Here is a 24,038-nt window from a genome sequence, read left to right as displayed (position 1 = left end):
CCGGAGACCGCATTTCATTTCAGACCGCTCGCGCACAGGCACAGGTAAGGACTTACCTGTGCCTTGCCGGACTTGTCAGTTAAGATGGCAGATCGCATGTGTTCGCTGGCGAACACTGCGAACTGGCCATCACTGTCCATAACGGCATGATTGGGTGAGTTTGGCATGGAAGAAATTTACTGGCCCGCACAGAGAGCCCTGACCTCAACTCCATTGAAGACCTTTGGGATGAAATAGAATAGAGTTTGTAGGCTAGGCCCTCTCATCCAATATCAGTTTCCAACCTCACAAATGCTCTTCTGGTTGAATGGGCAAAACTCCCCATAGACACTTCAAAATCTTGTATTTATGGCATATCCTACCACAGGGATCAGCAACCTCCGGCACTCCAGCTGTGGTGAAACTACGACTCCCAGCATGCCCACCTTCAGAACTCCAAAAAGAGTGAATGGAGCATGCTGGGAGTCGTAGTTTCACAACAGCTGGAGTGCCGGAGGTTGCTGATCCCTGTGGTAGGATATGCCATAAATACAAGATTTTGAAGTGTCTATGGGGAGTTTTGCCCAGAGGTTGCTGATCCCTGTCCTACCATATGATGGGTATACCCCTTTTCATTTTGCCATAGGCTAGGTCAGGGATCAGCAACCTTCGGCACTCCAGCTGCTTTAAAACTACAACTCCCAGCATGCAACATGCTCGGCTGTTCTTCTAACTCCAATAGAAGTGAATGGAGCATTCTGGGAGTTGTAGTTTCAGAACGTCTGGAGTGCCGGAGGTTGCTGATTTCCCTGGAAAAAAGTGTCGTGTCTAGGGATGAGAAAACTTGTGTTTTCAAGTTCGGCGTACAAGGTTCGGGTTATCTAAGAATTCCGTTATGGTCCGCGGGAGCGGAATCCATAAGGGAATTCTTAGATAACCCAAACCTTGTACGCTGAACTTGAAAACACAAGTTCGCTCAACACTAGTCCTGTCCATTCTTTATGCAGATTCTGCATCCAGAATTCCATTGAAAATGGCCAGAAATGACAATCCTTGCTGAATCCGCACCTAAACTGAATTAGAAAACATATCAGGGGGAAAAAAAACGCAGAAGAAAAGAACTGATGCAGATTTATTTCCGCGTTGAAAATAACCTGTGTGAACCTAGCCTGACATTTCCCCTAAAGGCCTTTTATACTGCCAGTGATGCATAGCTTTAGGGCAGACTCCCTGGTCTCTTCTATACATGGGGAGCAGAGACAATACATAGGTGAGTCTACAGCCCTGAACTCACGGGTAGACTACAACATGTGAACAGGGTCTTCCATGACTTTTACCTTCGAACCCGGAACCTATTGATCGTGCAGCGCTGTTTCCTGACGGGCGGTTTTACACGATGCACACGAGCTCTGTTTAGGTCACGTGTAGCCGGCGCAGGGCAGCATGGCGGAGGGTTCTAGAAAACCGCAGCCTGGCAGTGGCAAGAATCGTCCACGGGAAACCAAGCCTGGTGAGTGCGGTCTGTGCTGCGTTTTCTTCACCTCCAGTGACAGCTCTTGTATGTCGCACATGATGCACGCGCTCTGGTACAGGAGGTCCTGTGCACCCTCACATGGGGGGGGGGGGGCTTCATGGACAGGGGATGGGACTCCATGCTTCAAAGGTTCTGCCTGCTGAGACCCTCTCCTATTGAGAGAAGTCTATGGACCCATCTCTATTGATGTGATATGTGAGCGCTTCTCTCTCCTCCTCCTCTTGATCGTGGGGGTCTCAACACTCATCAAAACCTATCCCATGTTGCTCTGACATGTTAAAGGGGTTGTGCCATAGAAGTGAATGGAGCCGTGGGCACGGGCACGTGTGCGCTGTGCGCCTCCCATTCATTTTGATGGGACTTCGGATAATAGCCAAAGCGTGCCCCTCTGCTATTTTCGGCACTCCTATAGGTATGAATGGAGGGCGGCCGCACATGCGCAGTGCACCCTCCGTGACTTTTCTGGCTCCATTTTAAGTATAAGTGTCAGAGGTGGGACCCGCACCTATCGGACATTTGGGGGGTGTATCCTAGCGATATGCTGCCCCCAGTGTCGGAGATGGTACAACCCCTTTAAGTGGCACTTTTCGGATGTAAATTCACACCCTCTCAGGTCTGTGCCCGGATCTGATGATGACCCTGAGTAGTTTCAGGTAAAAGCGCTGTGCAGTGAATTCAGCCCTAGGCCACACGAACAGTGCTGCCATCTTGCAGGTATTCTCCACATCCGTGGCCATTGGTAGTGCCAGCACAATAACCGCACACCGTTCCTTTTTACCCACCACCTAGAATTACCGCTAAACTTGTGACAGCCATATAGCATTGAAGATAATATAAAAATGTGCCAGGCACAGTCTCCAATAATACCACACATTTGTTTCCTCCATAGTCTGAGATTTTCTGGCCCTACGGCTTCCTCGGCGTGTACGGTGTTACCGCTGTCAGCATTGTCCGCTATGAGGCAATACACTGTATTCTCATCAGTATCATTGATTTCTGCAGTGGATGAATCCGAGCTGCTCACCGTTCCTGATGGCTGGAAAGAAGAGCCGTTCACTAAGGACGACAACCCAAAGGGGCTGCTGGAGGAGAGCAGCTTTGCCACCTTGTTCCCCAAATACAGAGAAGCTTACCTCAAAGAGTGTTGGCCCCTAGTTCAGAAGGCGCTAAATGAGTATGTGAGTATTGGGCGAAATGTGGATGCGCATCCTGGTGGCAGCCAAGTAGCTGGGACAAAAGCTTCCCTGATGTGTGTACCCTGTAGGGGGTTTACTTGGGTCTCAGGCACATGACTGTATTTTCAATCCGTATGCTTTCCGCATTTTCTTGTGGCTTGCACACGTTCGATTTTATGTGTCAAAAAAACAAACAAACGACAATATCATGTGGTGTCTGCATCCGTATGTCCGTTCTGCGAATTTTATAACATGTCCTTTTCTTGTCTGTTTAGAAGATTACTTATTGCACATGCAAGGTATCTGTATTTTGCAGAGCCGTGGCTTTTGGACCTCAGTATGGACACGGTTGTGTGCACGAGGCCTTAGGCCCGTTTCACACGGGCGTTGCGGATTGGGGCTGGTTGCGTTCAGGGAAAATGGTGCGATTTTGACACTAAATGTAATTGTAATGCGTTTTGCACGTGCATGATTGGTACCCAGACCGGAACCCGGACTTCTTCACAGAAGTTCAGGTTTGGGATCGGTGTTCTGTAGATTGTATTATTTTCTCTTATAACATGGTTATAAGGGAAAATAATAGCATTCTTAAAGAGGACCTTTTCACCAGAATAAAACATCTAAACTAACTATACAGCCATGTAGAGCGGCGCCCAGGGATCTCCCTGCACTTACTGTTATACCTGGGCGCCGCTCCGTTCTCCCGTTATAGCCTCCGGTATCTTCATAGTTAGGCTCCACCCAGGGGAACCTCCAGGCGTCTTTCTCCTATGCTGTAGCGCTGGCCAATCGCAGCGATCAGCTCATTGCCTGAGAGAAAAAAAACCCTCTCCGGCTATGAGCTGAGTGCTGCGATTGGCCAGCGCTACAGCATAGGAGAAAGAGACGCCTGGAGGTTCCCCTGGGTGGAGCCTAACTATGAAGATACCGGAGGCTATACCGGGAGAACGGAGCGGCGCCCAGGTATAACAGTAAGTGCAGGGGGACCCCTGGGCGCCGCTCTACATGGCTGTATAGTTAGTTTAGATGTTTTATTCTGGTGAAAGGTCCTCTTTAATACAGAATGCATAGTAAAATAGGGCTGGAGGGGTTAAAAAAATTATAATAATTTAACTCGCCTTAATCCACTTGTTCGCGCAGCCGGCTTCTCTTCTGTCTTCTTTGAGGAATTGGACCTTTTGATGACATCACTGCGCTCATCACATGGTCCATCACATGATCGTTTACCATGGTGATGGATCATGTGACGGACCATGTGATGAGCGCAGTGACGTCATCACAGGTCCTTTTCCTTTGCACAGCAAAGATGAAGACAGAAGAGAAGCTGGGCTGCGTGAGCAAGTGGATGGGGTGATTAAAATTTTTTTATTTTTTTTTAACCCCTCCAGCGCTATTTTACTATGCATTCTGTATTCAGAATTCTATTATTTTCGTCTCCTAGCAACTGTGTGTGAAAATCGCACCGCATCCGCACTTGCTTGCGGATGCTTGCGATTTTCACGCAGCCCCATTCACTTCTATGGGGCCTGCGTTGCATGAAAAACACAGAATATAGAGCATGCTGCGATTTTCACGCAACGCACAAGTGATGTGTGAAAATCACCGCTTATGTGCATAGCCCCATAGAAGTGAATGGGTCCGGATTTAGTGTGGGTGCAATGCGTTCACCTCACGCATTGCACCCGCGCGGAAAACTCGCCCGTGTGAAAGGGGCCTTAGACTAATGTCTCATATGCCAGTGTAATTCCTACACCGTTCACCTGATTTGGATGGAAATGCCCTCAAATTAAAGCTGACAGTCTGCAGGTAAAGCAGATATTGTTTGTTTCATTTCAAATCCATTGTGGTGGTTTATAGAGCCAAAAACATTAGAATTGTGTCGATGTCCAAATATTTATGCACCTGACTGTAGACATATAAAATGTGTGTGCCCTAGGCATGTCTGTGTATTTATTGTCTAATTTGTGAACTTTATTTGTTTTTCAGTCTGTGAAAGCAGAATTAGATTTAATTGAAGGCAGCATGACTGTTACCACTACTAAGAAGACGTATGATCCTTATATTATAATACGAGCAAGAGACTTGATAAAAATGCTAGCCAGAAGTGTGCCCTTTGAGCAGGTGAGTAATGTCTCCAGGTAGACCTTCCATTCGTTATTCGTGCTCACTAATTTGCAGTACTATAAGAATAACTCTTAGGCTTTTAAATCTGAGATGTAAAAAATGTTACTAAATCTTTTCTAATGAAACTATATACCAGTCTGCTCAGCTCCTCCTGCCCTATAACATGCTGCCTGCAGATTACACTGCGTTTCATGGTGACCGGTTCTCTTTAAAGGTGTACCCCCAGCATGATGATCCAAAATAAATTGCCTGCTTACTGAGCTGTGCCTTTGGAACTCACTATAGGGTTCCTGTTATGTATGTGAGAGGGTAATGTGAATTCTGTGCAATGTTAGTGGCAGAAAGCATACTGCGATTCGTGGATAAAAGCGGTGTTTCCGTTCCTGAATAATGAAAGGTGACATCTGATGTTGGTTTATTGTTTGCTGTGGGAAACGCTGGCAATTTTAAGGCATGCCCACATGGGACAGAGTAGGTAAAATCCACAGTAGAATACAGTAGCAGGCAATTAGATGAGATTTTACAAATCTTATCCACATGGTGCGTACATTTTCTACACAGAATTTAACGGTGCAGATTTTCACAATCAGCGGATTACACCCCTTTTATTGTAGCAGGGGTGAAATCCACGCTGAATCTCCTGCAGCAGTCTTATGCTACAAACACAGTTTTTGGGAAGATTTGCTGTGGATTTGTGTGTGGACCGACCTATAAATCATACCTAATCTTTCAAAAACTTTGCATTAATCAATAGGACAGCTTGTGTACAAGAGCAATGACACTATTTCTGGCCCTTATGTCACTTATATCTGCTATTTTTTTTTTCTGTGTGCTACGTGTTTAGTTTGTTGTTTTTAGATCTTTAGTTTGTTTCTCCTAGATTTGGTGAGTGAAGACTAGCCCATCCACTGCACACAGAAAGTAGAGGAGAATCTGCTTCAGAACTTTCTCATGCTCGCTCACAACTAGCCCTGATATCATGAGGTCATTACAAAGAGGTACTGACCTGCATGGATGTGAATTAAACACTTAGGCCTCTTTCACACTGGCGTGTGCGCCCCATTGCTGTATTGCTGGCCGCAATGCACGAGCAATGTCCGTGGGGCAGCGGATCGCGGACCCATTCACTTGAATGGGTCCAAGATCCGGCCGTTCTGCAAATAGATAGAACATGTCCTATCTTTTTGCGGACCGGAAGTACGGGACGAAACGCCACAGAAGCACTCCGTAGTGCTTCTGTAGGGTTCCATTCCGCATCTCTGGATTTGCGGACCCATTCAAGTTAATGGGTCTGCATCCGTGATGCGGAATGCCCACGGAACTGCACCCGTGTATTGCGGATCCGCCAGTGTGAAAGAGGCCTTAGCCTGATACAGAAACTGTTTATATATACACACTCCTCTCACCCTCCCCTCTCTATAGACTTGTACTGAAATGTGTAATGCAGGGGTGGCCAACCTTACATACACAAAGAGCCAAAAAAACAACAACTTCTGACTACCAGGAACCACAAGCTATACATTTACACACGAGTCACCATATTTTTCACCCTACAAGATGCACCTAGGTTTTAACAAAGAAAAATAGGATAACAATAAGATAACAACCCTCAGAGCTCAGATCAATAAACAATATCTTTATGCATAGTTTTCATGCATGAGGCCCACAGTGACCTGCTCTGCCCCATAATCTGCTTTCAGAAGAGTTTCCATGCCAGGGTAAGGTTATTTTGGCTTCACCCTATGTTTGTAAGTTAACTTTATGTGGTAACTGCAACCTACAAGAGGTTTGTGCCCCACAGGCAGTTGTGGCATATCAGATTGTATACCTTCAATGTTTCAGAATGTAAACTCCTGCCAAGAACTGTACATAAATGTAAAGTGACTACAGGAATTGGTATTTATATAGTCCTTCAACCCCTTAGTGACTAGCCTGTTTTGGGCCTTACTGACCAAACGTTGTTATTATTATTATTTTTTTTCGATTGCTTGTTATTCGGTGGCAACTAAGAATAAATTAGCAATTCTGTCTTATTTTTTAATTATTATATATTTTTTTATATTTAACGGCGTTCATCGTAGGGGATAATTTACATGATATTTATGTAGTCTGGCAATACCAAACATATGGGGAAGATTTTTAATTTTTGCAATTTTAATTTTTTCATTGAAAAGTGTATTTTTTATGTTTTATATATAACAGACAGCTTTTTGATTGCTTTTAAAATAAATGCAATGCACTATCCCTCATAGTGCATTGTATTTTAATGGCAATGCTATTCCTACATTGACCAGCAGGCTGCGCCAGGTAACCTATGATGCTGTGCGCTCCCGTGTCCACAATGTATGCCGCTCCGGTTCATATGGCCCGCTCACGGACCGTATGTCTCGGAGGGCATACGGTCGTGTGCAAGGGCCCTTATTGTGAGCTAAAACCCGCAGAGAAGCCTACTCTAAGATGAGATACAATGGAAAGATTTGCACCTGTTTTGTTTTTGACCCGAACCTGGTTTTGACTTGCCATAACTGATGGAAATAACTGAAGTGTGAACTTGGCCTTAGGTGGTGAGACAGAGTGGAATTTCTGCTGCTGCGTTCTGCGTTTTTTAATGCACTGCATTTCCTCAGCCCGATCCGCACGGACTGTGTGGTAAAATCCATGTGTTGTGTGTTATGGATTTTACCCTGTGACCTGCAGAGTGTGGTGGAAATGTGCAGCATTAGGCCTCTTGCACACGACCGTATGTATTTTGCGATACGCAAAAAAATACAGATGACGTCCGTGTGCATTTAGTATTTTGCAGAACGGAACAGATGGCCTTTAATAGAACAGCCCTATCCTTGTCCGTAACCATTTTTTTATTTTTTTTTGTGGAACAAACATGTGGACATACGGAAACGGAATGCACACTGGGTAACTTCCATTTCTTTTGGCGGACCCATTGAAATAAAGGGTTCCACTTACGCCGGAAAGAAAATAAGTTAGTGTGCATGAGCCCTAATATGAAGTGCTGCAGATGTGTTTAGGATGTTTTTGTACTGCTCACTTGAGAGGCGTCTGGTCGTCACAGCAGTAGTGATGGGCCCTGTGCTTCTGAAGTAGATGAATATCTCATGTCATGTTTTGGCTGTTAGAAGAATGATAACAAGATGTGATCATTACTCCTTACCTTTCCCCAGGCTGTGAGAATCCTCCAGGATGACATGGCCTGTGACATAATTAAAATTGGAACATTGGTCCGAAACAGGGAGAGACTTATTAAGAGGAGACAGCGGCTTCTGGGACCGAAGGGATCAACTCTGAAGGTATTTGTAGACTGTCCACATGTAGAGAGAGATGTGTGTGGCCGAGACTGCTTATTGACTCCCTTTGGCATCCCTCAGGCTCTGGAGCTGCTTACCAACTGTTACATAATGGTCCAGGGGAACACCGTGTCTGCTCTGGGGCCCTTCAGTGGCCTTAAAGAGGTAAACAATACATTTTCTTTTTGACATGTAGTAGAGGCAGGTGCTTCATTAATCAGAAGTAACAGGTACAGTTAGATCATTGTGGTATTCGTTAGTTCTGCTGTGCATTAAAGGGACGGATACCTAGATTTGAACTACTGACTTTTATCTGTTTATTCTCTTATTGTAGATTGTTAAAAATTATTTTCTGTACATTATTTTGGGGGAAGCCATTTTGCCAGAGCTGCTGCTCTTGCATGGTAACAATATTTAAGAGTTTCAGATGTATTAACATAGGAAACTAGTGTCTGGAGATGAGTTATTGACTTTATTGGGAGAGTGTTGTGGGCGTGCTCCGTGACATCTGCAGGGAGGGGGGGGGGGTAGAGAATGGCGAGTCCTGTGTTGTCTATACATTGTAATCCTTCCTGTGAGCATAATGGCATGACTACTAAAAAGTGATCGCCACAGAACAGGAAGCATCAGCATATTATTAGGCTTAGTGGTCAGTGTGAAACCGTCAAGGTATTTTATTTATATTTTTTAAGATCGGTAAATAATGCATGTTAAAGGGAACCTGTCATCACCTCACTGACGGCAGCATACATTAGTGACGGAAATGCTGATGTCAGCGGTGTGTCACTCATGAGCTAATAGTAAGTGGTTGCTGAAAACCAGCATCATAATCATTGCAGCCCAGGCCTGGAAAAGAGTCAAATCTACTTGAGAAGAGTCCTGGTTATTCCTAATCTCCCATCGGCTGATGATTGGCAGTTCTCTCCTAGATAGAGAGAAAACTAGGTAGAAGCCTGTCAATCATCAGCAGGTGGGCCGGGAGAGCAGGAATTCATGAATAACCAGGACTCTTCTCAGGTGGCCAGGACTCTCTTTTCCAGGCCCAGTCTGCAATGGTTGTGATGTCTGTTCTCAGCAACCACTTATAAATGACAGACCGCTGAAATCAACTCACCTGTCTCTACTTTATTCTGCTGTTAGTATGGGCAGCATAAAGTTGATGACAGGTTCCCTTTAAAGGGAACCTGTCAGCGGCAAAACCCATCCCAAACCGCCAGCAGTACCTTCAAGTAGCCGGCAGTGAGTTTCGAATGATTTTCTTACTGCATTCTGATGAGGCAGAAGTATGAAAAACGTTTTTATCCACCGTCCGTGCTATTTTCCAGTAAGGCTTGAAGTCAAGGTAACCGTGCCACCTTCCCTGCCCCTTCGCTGTGACTGACAGCGCTTATGCCCGACAGCTGGCTGTCAGTCACAGGAGAAGTGACAGGGAAGGGGGCTCGGTTCCCTTGACTTGAAGCAAAGCGGCCGCTGCCCCCTTGACTTCAAACCTGACTGGAAAATAGCGCGGACGGAGGATAAAACGTTTTTCATACTTCTGCCTCTTCAGAATGCAGTAAGAAAATCATTCGAAACTCACTGCCGGCTACTTGAAGGTACTGCTGGCGGTTTGGGATGGGTTTTGCCGCTGACAGGTTCCCTTTAAGTCTGGAAATCTGCTTCTATTTCACCTGTTTTCACTAATCTAATTAATGAAATTGTATTGCAGGTCAGGAAAGTTGTTCTGGAAACAATAAAGAACGTTCATCCCATTTATAACATAAAGGTAAATCTACCTTAGGTTTTCCTGGCTTATTGAAAAAGTGTTTTTGGACCCTCTCAGAATCGGAGGTACCCTACATGAAATATAGTGCTCATGAGTTGCCATTGTTCAGGTCATCCTATCATTTATCCCTGTGAACAACAGTACGGCCACCTGTTCCTACCCTGAAGTGGCTGATAAGAGTAGATCATATTCCACTGCATCACAAATGGGAGATAAGCTAGTCTTATGGTTAAGTGCCCCCTTTAATGGGGTAACTATATGGTTCTGAGCAATTGATAACTGCTGTTGTATAGCAAAAAATGGCATTGCACCTACAAAAGTCTGTGATGTGCTTAAGCAGTAAAAAGAAAGTCTCGGAAAACCCTTTTAACCTGTAGAGGACCTGTGCCGTACATGTACGCCGCTGTGATCGGGTGCAAGAGATGCGCCCACCCGATCCGCGGCAGGGGTCCAGCAGTCACTGATAGCCGTACCCCTGCTGCATGTGAAATCACAGTGCCACTGCATTAACCCTTGATGTGCCGCGGTCAGCGCTGACTGCGGCACATGCGATGTTCTCGCGGGTATCGGAGCCGCCATCGGGTCCCCGTGCTGCTGTGACGGGGACCCGATGGCATGGAAGGCAGCGCGATGCCTTCCGGTGGAGAGCCTGTGAGATCCAGCCCCCTGGATCTCACAGACAGGAAGCTGTATGAGTAATACACACTGTATTACACATACAGCCAATGCATTCCAATACAGAAGTATTGAAATGCATTGTAAAGGGGATCAGACCCCAAAAGTTGAAGTCCCAAAGTGGGACAAAAAACTGTGATAAAAAAGTAAAAAAATAAAAAAAGTTTTCCAAATCAAAAAGTAAAGTTTCAAGTAAAAAAAATAAATAAATATCCTTTTGCCAAAATAAAGAGAATAAAAATTGTAAAAAAAATAGGGGAAAATAGAAAAGTACACATTAGGTATCGCCTATGTGCTAAATAAACCATTTTTTTGGTCACCTTACATCACAAAAAGTGTAATAGCAAGCGATCAAAAAGTCATATGCACCCCAAAATAGTGCCAATCAAACCGTCATCTCATCCCGCAAAAATCATACCCTACCTAAGACTATCGCCCAAAAACTGAAAAAAACTATGGCTCTCAGACTATGGAGACACTAAAACATGTTTATTTTTGTTTCAAAAATGATATTGTGTAAAACTTACCTAATATGTCTACTTTTTTTTATTTATGTATCGCCGCATCCATAATAACCTGCTCTATAAAAATATCACAGGACCTAACCCCTCAGGTGAATACCGTAAAAAAATTAAATAAAAAAACTGTAAAAAAAGCCTTTTTTTTTGTCACCTTACATCACAAAAAGTGTAATAGCAAGCGATCAAAAAGTCATATGCACCCTATAATAGTACCAATCAAACCGTCATATCATCCCGAAAGAAATTTGCCCCTACACAAGACAGTCGCCCAAAAATTTATAAAACTTACGGCTTTCAGAATGTGGAGACACTAAAAAATCATTGTTTCAAAAATGCTTTATGTAAAACTGAAACAACCCAAAAAAGTAGTCCTATTTGGTATTGTCGCGTCAGTGACCACCTGCTCCACAGATGAATGTTGTAAATAACAAAAAATAAAAACTGTGCCAAAACAGCTATTTCTTGTTATCTTGCCTCACAAAAAGTGTAATATAGAGCAACCAAAAATCATATGTACCCTAAACTAGTACCAACAATACTGCCACCCTATCCCGTAGTTTCTAAAATGGGGTCACTTTTTTGGAGTTTCTACTCTAGGGGAGCATCAGGGGGGCTTCAAATGGGACATGGTGTCAAAAAAACAGTCCAGCAAAATCTGCCTACCAAAAACCGTATGGCGTTCCTTTTCTTCTGCGCAATGCCGTGTGCCAGTACAGAAGTTAACGACCACGTATGGGGTGTTTTTGTAAACTACAGAATTAGGGCCATAAATATTGAGTTTTGTTTGGCTGTTAACCCTTGCTTTGTAACTGGAAAAAATTGATTCAAATGGAAAATCTGCCAAAAAAGTGACATTTTTAAATGTTATCTCTATTTTTCCATTAATTCTTGTGGAACACCTATGTAAACCTTATGCCGACCGGCCAAGAAATGAGAAAACGCTGGCTTGCCAGCCATAAAAATGCTTTCTTATAAACGGGAAATGTTGGTCTGCTGACAGATTATCCATCTCTATACACTTTGCATGTGTGACGACTGCGCCTTTTTAATTGGCTGTTAACCCTTGCTTTGTAACTGGAAAAAATGGATTCAAATGGAAAATCTGCTAAAAAAGTGACATTTTGAAATGTTAGGTCTATTTTCCATTAATTCTTGTGGAACACCTAAAGGGTTTAACAAAGTTTGTAAAATCAGTTTTGAATACCTTGAGGGGTGTGGTTTTCTAAAATGGGGTCTTTTTTGGGTGGTTTCTATTATGTAAGCCTTACAAAGTGACTTCAGACCTGAACTGGTCCTAAAATGTGGGTTTGGAAATTTTCTGAAAAATTTCAAGATTTGCTTCTAGTTAAAATGGCATTCACAAAAATATCCAAACATGCACAAAATGATCCAAACATGAAGTAGACATATGGGGAATGTAAAGTAATAACTATTTTTGAGGGTATTACTATCTGATATAAAAGTAGAGAAATTGAAATTTGCGAATTTTTCAGAATTTTGGTAAATTTAGCATTTTTTATTTATAAATAAATAAAAAATTGACTCAATTTTACCACTGTTATGAAGTACAATATGTGACAAGAAAACAATCTCAGAATGGCTTGGATAAGTAAAAGCATTTTAAAGTTATCACCACATAAAGTGACACTTGTCAGATTTGCAAAAAATGGCCTGGTTCTTAAGGTGAAAAAATGGCAGGGTCCTGAAGGCGTTAAGGTTCAAATTAACTTTTATTCCCAAGCATTGCCCTATGTAAACCTTATGCCGACCGGCCAAGAAATGAGAAAACGCTGGCTTGCCAGCCAGAAAAATGCTTTCTCAACGGGAAATGTTGGTCTGCTGACAGTTTATCCATCTCTATATACACTTTGCATGTGTGACGACTGCGCCTTTTTTAATTGGAGCTTCAAACAAACGTCCGTCGACTTGCTTTATTGTTGTCACTGGTTATCACGCGGCACTAGGTCAGTATCGGTTTTGTGTAGTGAAGATATGTCCTCTTCTGTTGTCTGCAGGCCCTAATGATCAAACGAGAGCTGGCTAAAGATCCAGAATTGAGGACAAAAAGTTGGGACAGGTTTCTACCAAAGTTCAAGCACAAGAATGTGAGCAAGAGGAAAGAACCAAAGAAGAAAAGGATAAAGAAAGAGTATACACCGTTCCCACCTCCTCAGCCTGACAGCAAGGTACAGCACTCTGCACATCATAAGTAGCCCTTAGACATTTCAGCAAGTAAAGGGAAACCTTGCTGGACTCCAGTATCCTGTCTAATATGTGTCTATGTAACTAACTGGGTGGGAGGAGCTATAAACTAGTTTGGTGTTAGGGGCAGTGATAGTGGAGTGTCTGTCACTGGGTGGGAGGAGCTATAAACTAGCTGGGTGTTAGAGTTGGTGCTGTGGCTGAGAAAGGAGAAGTGCATTATGGGTTTGGTTGGATACTCAACAGGAAGTGCTACATACAAGATGGAAACCAGAGTGATTGGTTTACATGGTAAAAACAATTGGGAAGTCCAAATTGAAAAACAAAGTATGAGGTTATTTACGTGAGGAAAGCAACTACATGAGCATATCTGTTAACTATAGTAATCCAGCAAAATTTCATTCCCTGCAATATGGTTCTTTTTTGTGCACCATATTCCAAACCAAAATGCCAGTGTGTGTGTGACACCTTTTTTAAAGGGGTTTTCCAAGTTATTTTTATTGATGACCTATCCTCAGGTCGGCTGGGGTCCGACACCTGGCACCCCCGCCGATCAGATGTTTGAAGAGAAGGCATGCTCCGTGCCAGCGCTGCCTCCTCTTCATTGTTAACCTGCTCGCCATTGCATCCGCAGCGGTGAGCAGGTGTAATTATACCCAAGCCGTCTCATTCGTTTCAATGGGACTGCTTGGGTGTAATTACACCTGCCCAAGGATGCGGATGCGACAGTGAGCAGGTAAACCATGAAGAGGAGGCAGCGCTTGCACAGCACGCAACTTCTCTTCAAACGGCTGATTGGCGGGGGTCTCGGCTGTCGGACCCCCGCGATCTGATATTGATGACCTATCCTGAGGATAGGTCATCAATATGAACAGCCCGGACAACCCCTTGAAGGGCCAAAAAAAACTCTTAAAAATCAATGCAGAATTTTTTTATTTTTTACATTGGTTCACTTAAATTCAAAAACCTCAAGCTGAAAATTTGTATCAGATCTGCACCAAAAAATGCAGAAACCGCATTTTCAGCTTCCTATTTATTTCAATGGAAGCGTGTGCTGCTTCCTATTGAAATGAATGGAAGGCTGTTTTGAGGCATTTTGGAGCTCATTTTGAGGCAGAAACACTCCAAAATCAAAGAATTTCTTGTGAAGTGGCCCTAAGGGTTGCTTCTAAGGCTACAAGCGTATGTTGCGTATTGTGTGAATTTGTATGCTGCAAATCCACAGCGTAATACAATACCAGTTAAGTAGATGACATTTTAAAAATCTCATCTACATGTCACAGAAATTTTCTACTCTGAAAATTTGAATCTGCAGCATGCCAGATTTTTTTTCTGAGTAAGGCTAACTTTCACACTTGCGTTCGGGGTCCGCTTGTGAGCTCCGTTTGAAGGCTCTCGCAAGCGGCCCCGAACACATCCGTACTGCCCCAATGCATTCTGAGTGGATGCGGATCCGCTCAGAATGCATCAGTTTGGCACCGTTTGGCCTCCGTTCCGCTCAGCAGGCGGACACCCGAACGCAGCTTGCAGCGTTTTTGTGTCCGCCTGGCTGTGCGGAGCCAAACGGATCCGTCCAGACTTACAATGCAAGTCAATGGGGACGGATCCGTTTGACGTTGACACAATATGGTGCAATTTCAGACTGATCCGTCCTCCATTGACTTTCAATGTAAAGTCAGGAGTCCCCTATTAATATACCATCAGATCGGAGTTTTCTCCAATCCGATGGTATATTTAACTTGAAGCGTCCCCATCACCATGGGATCGCCTCTAGAATATACCATCGGATTTGAGTTGGATCGTGAAACTCAGATCTGACAGTATATTCTAACACAGAGGCGTTCCCATGGTGATGGGGACGCTTCAAGTTAGAATATACTGAGAACTGTGTACATGACTGCCCCCTGCAGACCCCCTTCCCCCTCCTCTATTTAATTCATTGGTGGCCAGTGAGGCCCCCTCCTCCCTCCCCAGTATTAAATGTGACCAGTGCGGCCCCCCTCCCTCTATATTCATTGGTAACCGATCGGAGCCCCAGCGAACTCTCCGCTGCCACCAATGATGGGGGGGGGGGGGGGGGGGAAGAGGGGGAGGCCGCACTGGTCACATTTAATACTGGGAATCGGCACTGGCCACCAATGAATATAGAGGGAGGTGGGGCTCACTGGTCACATTTAATACTGGGGAGGGAGGGGGTCTGCCCCCTCCTGCCTGGCAGCACCTGATCTCTTACAGGGGGCTATGATTCCCACAATAATTGTGCGGATCACCGCCCCCTGTAAGAGATCGGGTGCTGCCAGGCAGCAGGGGGCAGTCATGTACACAGTTCTTTTAGTATATTCTAACTTGAAGCGTCCCCATCACTATGGGAATGCCTCTGTGTTAGAATATACTGTCGGATCTGAGTTTTCACGAAGTGAAAAATCAGATCTGTAAAAACCAGTTATGCAGACGGATCCGTTCTGAACGGATGCAAGCGTTTTGCATTATAGGAGCGGATCAGTCTGTGCAGACACCAGACGGATCCGCTCCAAACGCAAGTGTGAAAGTAGCCTTAAGGGTGAGATCTGGAGTAACTGCACGACAAAATCCACATGTACATCCACAGCGGAATTATAACAAAATTTGCATTGCAAATACTGGTGGGAAATGTGCATAAAAATAATTTCCGTGTTTGTGTGGCGTAAGATCTTCATGATATTTCCAAAGGAAAATAAATGTGTAGTATGTGGGAACATCCCACCTGCTGAGAAGACAAGGCTCCTCCGACTCTCCACCTAGTGATGCAGTCACTGGCTGCTGAATCCAGGTAAGGAATTCTGAGATGACAGCATCATTTATTAATGATAATTTTCATGTTTTTACAGATTGACAAAGAAATTGAAAGTGGTGAATATTTCTTGAGAAAAAGCCAAAAGAGGAAGAAGAAACTGGACGATATAAGGGTATCTGTCACAGACAGAGTTTAGTGCGGTGCCTCCAATCCATACAGATACTTACCTCATGCTTTTTCTTTTGTTTCTTTTCCAGACGAAACAAGCTGAAGCAGTGTCAAGGAGGCAAGAAGAGAGAAACAAAGCATTTATCCCTCCTGAGGAAAAACCTGTCCAAGAACCTAAGGAAGGTAATAGATGTTTTATGCTCTTTTATTGTGATATCAGTATGGCGTGAAAGGTGTTGTCTCCAACTTGAAAGCAGAAAGTAATTTAGTGAATGGCTTCAATTAAACCAATGCGATTCTCAAGCATTATGCAGCAATGTACACTGCTCAAAAAGATAAAGGGAACACTTAAACAACACAATGTAACTCCAAGTCAATCACACTTCTGTGAAATCAAACTGTACACTTAGGAAGCAACACTGAGTGACAATCAATTTCACATGCTGTAGTGCAAATGGGATAGAAAACAGGTGGAAATTATAGGCAATTAGCAAGACCCCCCCCCCCCCCCAAATAAAGGAGTGGTTCTGCAGGGTGGTACCCACAGACCACTTTTCAGTTCCTATGCTCCTGGCTGATGTTTTGGTCACTTTTGAATGCTGGCAGTGCTTTCACTCTAGTGGTAGCATGAGACGGAGTCTACAACCCACACAAGTGTCTCAGGTAGTGCAGCTTATCCAGGATGGCACATCAATGCGAGCTGTGGCAAGAAGGTTTGCTGTGTCTGTCAGCGTAGTGTCCAGAGCATGGAGGCGCTACCCGGAGACAGGCCAGTACATCAGGAGACGTGGAGGAGGCTGTAGGAGGGCAACAACCCAGCAGCAGGACCGCTACCTCCGCCTTTGTGCAAGGAGGAACAGGAGGAGCACTGCCAGAGCCCTGCAAAATGACCTCCAGCAGGCCACAAATGTGCATGTTGTGTGCTCAAACGGTCAGAAACAGACTCCATGAGGGTGATATGAGGGCCCAACGTCCACAGGTGGGGGTTGTGCTTACAGCCCAACACCGTGCAGGACGTTTGACATTTGCCAGAGAACACCAAGATTGGCAAATTCGCCACTGGCGCCCTGTGCTCTTCACAAATGAAAGCAGGTTCACACTGAGCACATGTGACAGACGTGACAGAGTCTGGAGACGCCGTGGAGAACGTTCTGCTGCCTGCAACATCCTCCAGCATGACCGGTTTGGCATTGGGTCAGTAATGGTGTGGGGTGGCATTTCTTTGGAGGGCCGCACAGCCCTCCATGTGCTCGCCAGAGGTAGCCTGACTGCCATTAGGTACCGAGATGAGATCCTCAGACCCCTTGTGAGACCATATGCTGGTGCGGTTGGCCCTGGGTTCCTCCTAATGCAAGACAATGCTAGACCTCATGTGGCTGGAGTGTGTCAGCAGTTCCTGCAAGACAAAGGCATTGATGCTATGGACTGGCCCGCCCGTTCCCCAGACCTGAATCCAATTGAGCACATCTGGGACATCATGTCTCGCTCTATCCACCAACGTCAACGTTGCACCACAGACTGTCCAGGAGTTGGCAGATGCTTTAGTCCAGGTCTGGGAGGAGATCCCTCAGGAGACCGGTCGCCACCTCATCAGGGAGCATGCACAGGCGTTGTAGGGAGGTCATACAGGCACGTGGAGGCCACACACACTACTGAGCCTCATTTTGACTTGTTTTAAGGACATTACATCAAAGTTGGATCAGCCTGTAGTGTGTTTTTCCACTTTAATTTTGAGTTTGACTCCAAATCCAGACCTCCATTGGTTGAAAAATTTGATTTCCATTTTTCAATTTTGTGTGAATTTGTTGTCAACAAATTCAACTATGTAAAGAACAAAGTATTTCAGAAGAATATTTAATTAATTCAGATCTAGGATGTGTTATTTTTGTGTTCCCTTTATTTTTTTGAGCAGTGTATTTTATATTATCTAAGGTGCAGATATATTTTGTTAAGTTTTTTTCTGTATTACAGCTTGAAGGGGTTGTTCATCCTTGGGGCCTCTCGAACAAATCCCTCCAGTGTGACTGACCTGTGGAGGGAATTGCACTTACCTGATCCCCGACGCTGGGTTCTGGCTCTTTCGCTCCCCCTTGGTAGCTGCACCTCTCAGGTCTCCATTCATCAACATCAAGTTTGATGTGGGTTACGTGGCCGCTGTAGCTGTGACTTATCTCCCGTGTGTCTTGTGACCCCAATGACGTGGGCACATGGGAGACACATCAATGCTGCAGCCAGCCATAGGCTGTAGCGGCCACGTAACCCGTGTCAAATTGGATGTTGACGCAGCAGGGAGCTGCAGCGGCCGTGGGGTGGTGGAGGAACAAAGGAGTCAGAACCCAGTGGCATGAATCAAGTAAACATGATTCTGTCCGCAGGATCAGCTATGCTGGGGGTCTGCCTGAGAGGTCCCCCTGGTTTAACATCAACTTTAAGTATAGTAAGGATAAATTAAAGAGTTCTACCACTTTGTTTTCACATAATTAGCTTTCAGACACTAGCGATCCGCTAGTGTCTGCTCTACCGAACCATCCTAATATAATTGCTTTTGGGGCAGCCGTATTCGCTAAAAAAAGAACTTATATTGATATGCTAATGAGCCTCTAGGTGCTATGGGGGCGTCATTAGCACCTAGAGACTCGGTCTACCTTCACAAAAATGGCCGCCGCCCAGCGCGTCCCTCCAGCCCGCCCATCTCCTCCGGAATGCGATCCTCCCTGTGCGCGTATGTATTCGGCGCATGCGCAGTGAATGTCTGACCGCTTCCCTGCTCAGACATCTCCACTGCGCCTGCGCCGATGATGTCATAGTGCTCCGAGGAACAGGCGCAGTGGAGATGTCTGTGCAGAAAGCGGTCAGACATTCACTGCGCATGCGCCGAATACATACGCGCACAGGGAGGATCGCATTCCGGAGGAGATGGGCGGGCTGGAGGGAGGCGCTGGGCGGCGGCGTTTTGTGAAGGTAGACCGAGCCTCTAGGTGCTAATGACGCCCCCATAGCACCTAGAGGCTCATTAGCATATCAATAAAAGTTCTTTTTTTAGCGAAACGGCTGCCCCAAAAGCAATTATATTAGGATGGTTCGGTAGAGCAGACACTAGCGGATCGCTAGTGTCTGAAAGCTAATTATGTGAAAACGAAGTGGTAGAAACCCTTTAAAAATCCCTGTGGAAAGGATTCCTAGCCCCCCCCCCCCCCTTATGTCAAACAACCCCTTAAACTTAAAACTAGATGGCACAGTGGTCTAGCTCATAGACATTTATTATGTTCCCTTCCTCCTAACAAAAGATGCTGTGACATTGTAGTGTCACTTGATAACAGGGAGCGTTGTTAGAACAGATTGGAGGCACTGCTTATTATCAGGTTACTTCTCCAAAGGTATCAGCATGACAGTGTAGTTCTCTAATTGAAACTCATTGTATTGTGATAACTTGACTTGGGCCTCTTGCACACGACCGTATGTAATATCCACAAAAAATACGGATGATGTTCGTGTGCATTCCGTATTTTGCAGAACAGCTGGCCCCTAATAGAACAGTACTATCCTTGTCCGTTATGCGGACAATAATAGGACAAGTTCTATCCTTTAGCGGAACGGATATACGGAAACGGAATGTACACGGAGTAGATTCAGTTGTGTTTTTTTTTTTTTTTTTTTTTTTTTTGCGGAACCATTGAAATGAATAGTTCCGCAAAATGAAACTGCAAAAACGGAAATAAAATAAAATATGTTCATGTGCAAGAGGCCTTATTCTCTGTGGTCTGACATGCCGCAAGTTATACTGGCAATAAACATTGTGTTGCTGCTGGCCAGATTCACACTTTTTGCTCCTACCCTTCTGTTAACCGGCATATTCATTTTGGAAGTAGGTTGGAGTTAAATGGCTGCCAAACACTTCTGCTGAGTTTAACAATATTAGGACATTCTCTTGTTGCACTAGCCTGCTAATATTAAATGGGGAATTCCCACCGGTGTCCAAAACTAATTTGGGCCCATTGAAAAAAATAAGTGAAATCCTTTAAAGAGCCTTTGTCAGATTGATCACCATATTGAACCAGGAATACTGCCTGTAGGGCTTATCATGCTGATTAATACAATACCTGTATTTTGTATTCTAAACAGCTGCATAATATCTTCTTTTTTACTCATATGCAAATAAGCCCATTGTAGCCCAGGGGGTAGGGGCTGAGTCGTTGGATCACTACTTTTGTAATACCCCTGTGGTCTGCAAACACCCCTTTCCCCTTGGATTGACAGGAGTAGACATCAGCATGCTGAGGGCAGAGCTGTTTTTCGTAGCATGTACTGTACATTTCATATACACTACCTACAATAGCCTTACCATGTTGAGAATAGAGGTTTTCTATGCTTAGAAAGCTAATATATATTACTGGTTTATTACTTGTTGCTCCAAGATGCTCATTTGCATATGACTAAAAGCACACATATCTCTGCAGCTGTTTGACATACAGACAAAAAGCTATTGTCTTAATCAGTATGATCAATCCTACCAGGCAGTATGCCTGGTTTAATAGGGTTAATCATGCTGACAGAGGCTCTTTAATGATGCTGAGATTTCAGTCGGAATTACCCTATATGGTACCTGGAAAGAGATTCCTATGCTGTATTATTTAATGCTATAGATCTGAGAATACAGATAACACTTTTATTGTATGTTTTCTTTTAGTTGCTGCTTCCACAAAGATTGATGTGAATGCCATTAAAGAAAAGGTAAAGAAAGCTAAAAGCAAGAAACTTGGTGCCCTCCCTGAGGAAGTAAAACAGAGGCTGCTGGATGCCGACAAGAAAAAGACGAAAAAGAAGAAATGAAAGTACTGTATCATCTTGGGTCTTTGAACTCTGCAATCTGATTCATTTTCTTCCTAGGTGGAAGAGATTTTTTTCTTTTTATTTTTGTCCCTAATCAAATCAATTTCTTCAAAGAAGATGGGAGACTCCCAGGACTCTGTATTACCTTGTGTTGCACCTGTCATGTTTGTACAGTTATTTGTAATACTGTGAACTTTTCAACCACATCATATTTGTCTTCGATCTAGATCATATTTGTAAAGGGTATAGCAGGAAAACTGTTCCAGGTGTACCAGTCTCAGTTTTATACCAGATGTGTAATTAAAGGGTATGTCTATGTTTTGAGCACCTTTTACTGGTTATTTAGAGTATACACATAATATATAATGAAATTATTAGTATAGTAACTACATTGCTTTACTTTTCCTGTAAAGAACCTGAGTTACAGCCTGTATATAGCTTTGCATTCACAATTTTGCTCAATGTTGTTGAAGGTCAACAGGCATTAAAAAGGTATTCTGGTTGGAACAATTTATCTCCTTTCCACTGGATAGGAGATAACTGTTAATGTTGTAGCCCGACTACTGGGACCCCCACTGATCCATAAGAAATGGGAGACCAGTGTACCCAGTCTTGAATGGATCGCTGTTTGAGGAGGCGCAGGACTGCTTTTTTCAAAGTTTATGGGACAGATGGAGATAGCCAAGCACTGTGCTTGGCTATCTCCATCAGTCCCATAGACTTTTAAATGAGCAGGTCTTCACATGTTGGCCCAGCTCTAGATTTAGACACAGGGTACATGCGTCTCCTGTTCTTGTGTTGGGTGTTCCAGCAGTTGGACAGTTAACTCTTTGTATCCCTATGAATAAAGTATAACTCCCAAGGAAAGCTAAGAACCATATTGCTAATGGCACATTATGGAATGTGGGCAGCTCTGTCCGTAGGGAATAGCCTTTTCTAACCGGAATACCCATTTAACAACCGAATACAATTGTCACATCAATGAATGCTTTGAGATTTGATCTCTGAAGCCTATAGATCTGTGATTGGAGCTCTGGACTACAATGCTAGCTGTAACTAAGGATCAAGAAGGAAAAATAAAGCACTGTATGTACACATTCTACTTTTCTTTTAAATAATTTCTGTATGTAAGCTATGAAAAAAGTCCAAGGATACCAGGGACAGCCATTTCTGTAGGCTTGTTCATATAGCCATGGATGTCAGGCAGTCTTAGAAATGGATATTCAAGCATCCAAAAATAGAATAAAACTTGACATATTTACATATAGTTATAATAACATGGTTAAAAAAAAAAAAACCTCGCCTTAGGGTGCATTCAAAAGAAACCTTAAAAAAAAGCTGGTTTTTAACCATTTACCGACCGCCTAACGCAGGGATGCGTCCTGCAGGCGGCCGGGTTATTCCTCCTGGACGCATATACGCGTCATCTCACGAGACGCGAGATGACTCGCATATGCGGCCCGCACATGCGCAGTGCAGGTCGGCAAAAGGCGCACAAGGAGTTGGTCACCAGTCTGTAAGCCAATGATCATCGCTGGCAGGTTGGTGACTTTTTTAAAATAACGAACCACCAGCCATATAACACATTATATTTATAAATATAAGGTGTTAAATGGCTTCTGTGCTCTCTGCTGGGTCCTTTTCATCGGTTGGTCCCAGCAGAGAGCACATATCACTGAGTACACAAAGCACTACATATTTATCCCCAGATCACCCCAATTAACCCGTTGATCACCCTGTCAATCACTAGTGAAAGGGAAAAAAGTGATCAGTGTAAACTGTCACTTTTTTCCCCCACCAGTATTGACTGTTAGGTTTAGGTTAGTTTAGGCCCCTTTGGAAGGTAGCTTCAGTTAGCGCCCAGCCCACCGCACTGCAGTCACTGATTCGCTGATTAGCGTATCGCTAATCAGCATTGGTACTTTTATAGTATCTGTAAGTTATCAGAACTGATCACAGTCAGATCTATAATAGTATTAGTGTCACCTTAGTTCGCCCTCCACCCAAAACGCAGTGTTTGCCCGATCAGGCCTGATCGGTCGCCCACACGTGCGTTCACCCACGCCCGCCCCGCCGCAGTGACAAAAAATTATATTTTTTTGATCACTGCAGATTCACTTTACACGCTCTGCGGCGATAAAAAAAATCAGTTTTGATATTTTTTTTATCAACCGCAGCGGCCTCCGGTACTTCGCTAGCCTCCCATTTGTAAGACAGGCTTGCTTTTTTTCCTTGGGTAGTCTCAGGGAATACCCCCTAAATTTAGTTGACCAAATGGCAAGGAAGGGGTATTCTTCTGAAGAGGCGTACAGGATTCTGACCCAGTCGGATAAGGAATGGGGGAACCCTCATCTGACGAATCCAGCGGGTCAGAATATGAACCTGTAGAAAGCAGTGGCAGTCTGACCCAAAGTTCGGACGATGAGGTTGAGGTCCCTGATACCACCAGGCGTACCCGGCCCCGTGTTGCTAGACCACAGGTTGCGCAGGATCTGCTTCAAGGGCAGCAGAGTGGGGCTGGTGCTGTCGGATTACGTGGTGAGGCATACACCAGCAGCGCAGCCCATCCTGGACCTAGTACCAGCACAGCACTGCCGTAGAACATGGTGAAGTGGCGAGCACCAGAAGGGCAGTTGAAGCTGGTACGGTGGCACGTGCAATAGTTCTCCCGTCGCAGCTACCGCGCAGACAGGCCCGTAGAGTCCCTGAGGTGCTGGCAAACCCTGATTGGCAGCCCCCATCTTCAGCCGCACCAGTAGTTCCCCCTTTCACCGCCCAGTCTGGAGTTCGGGTTGAGACAGCTCAGATCGGATCGGCACTGGGGTTTTTTGGTCTGTTCTTCACTGCGGAGCTCTTTGACTTAGTCGTGGCAGAAACAAACCGGTATGCCACTCAGTTTATATCTGCCAACCCGGGAAAGCTTTTATGCCCAGTCTTTCCGGCGGAAACTTGGACGGGTTTCCAAACTTAAGACTTTTCTGGGCCTTCTC

The 24,038-nt window shown here is 44.5% G+C and overlaps 1 protein-coding gene across 1 annotated transcript; it reads left to right on the top strand.

The window, feature by feature from the left end:
* Window positions 1–1,381: 1,381 nt before the first annotated feature.
* LOC120980779 (KRR1 small subunit processome component homolog) lies at window positions 1,382–22,392 on the top strand. The gene is made up of 10 exons (XM_040410059.1): window positions 1,382–1,489; window positions 2,516–2,691; window positions 4,675–4,809; window positions 7,992–8,117; window positions 8,196–8,279; window positions 9,823–9,879; window positions 13,091–13,261; window positions 16,145–16,222; window positions 16,308–16,401; window positions 20,906–22,392. The coding sequence occupies exons 1-10, from the start codon at window positions 1,423–1,425 to the stop codon at window positions 21,046–21,048; spliced, it is 1,131 nt and encodes a 376-aa protein (XP_040265993.1). The 5' UTR covers window positions 1,382–1,422; the 3' UTR covers window positions 21,049–22,392.
* Window positions 22,393–24,038: the final 1,646 nt, after the last annotated feature.

Source organism: Bufo bufo, chromosome 1 (genome assembly GCF_905171765.1).
Source record: "Bufo bufo chromosome 1, aBufBuf1.1, whole genome shotgun sequence".
Lineage (NCBI taxonomy): Eukaryota > Metazoa > Chordata > Amphibia > Anura > Bufonidae > Bufo > Bufo bufo.
This window is presented reverse-complemented; position numbering and strand designations above follow the sequence as displayed.

Coding starts and splice junctions, on each gene's coding strand:
- LOC120980779 (XM_040410059.1), top strand. CDS start 1,423: ATGGCGGAGGGTTCTAGAAAACCGCAGCCTGGCAGTGGCAAGAATCGT. Junction 1,490..2,515: donor TCCACGGGAAACCAAGCCTG/GTGAGTGCGGTC, acceptor TGATTTCTGCAG/TGGATGAATCCGAGCTGCTC. Junction 2,692..4,674: donor AGAAGGCGCTAAATGAGTAT/GTGAGTATTGGG, acceptor TTTGTTTTTCAG/TCTGTGAAAGCAGAATTAGA.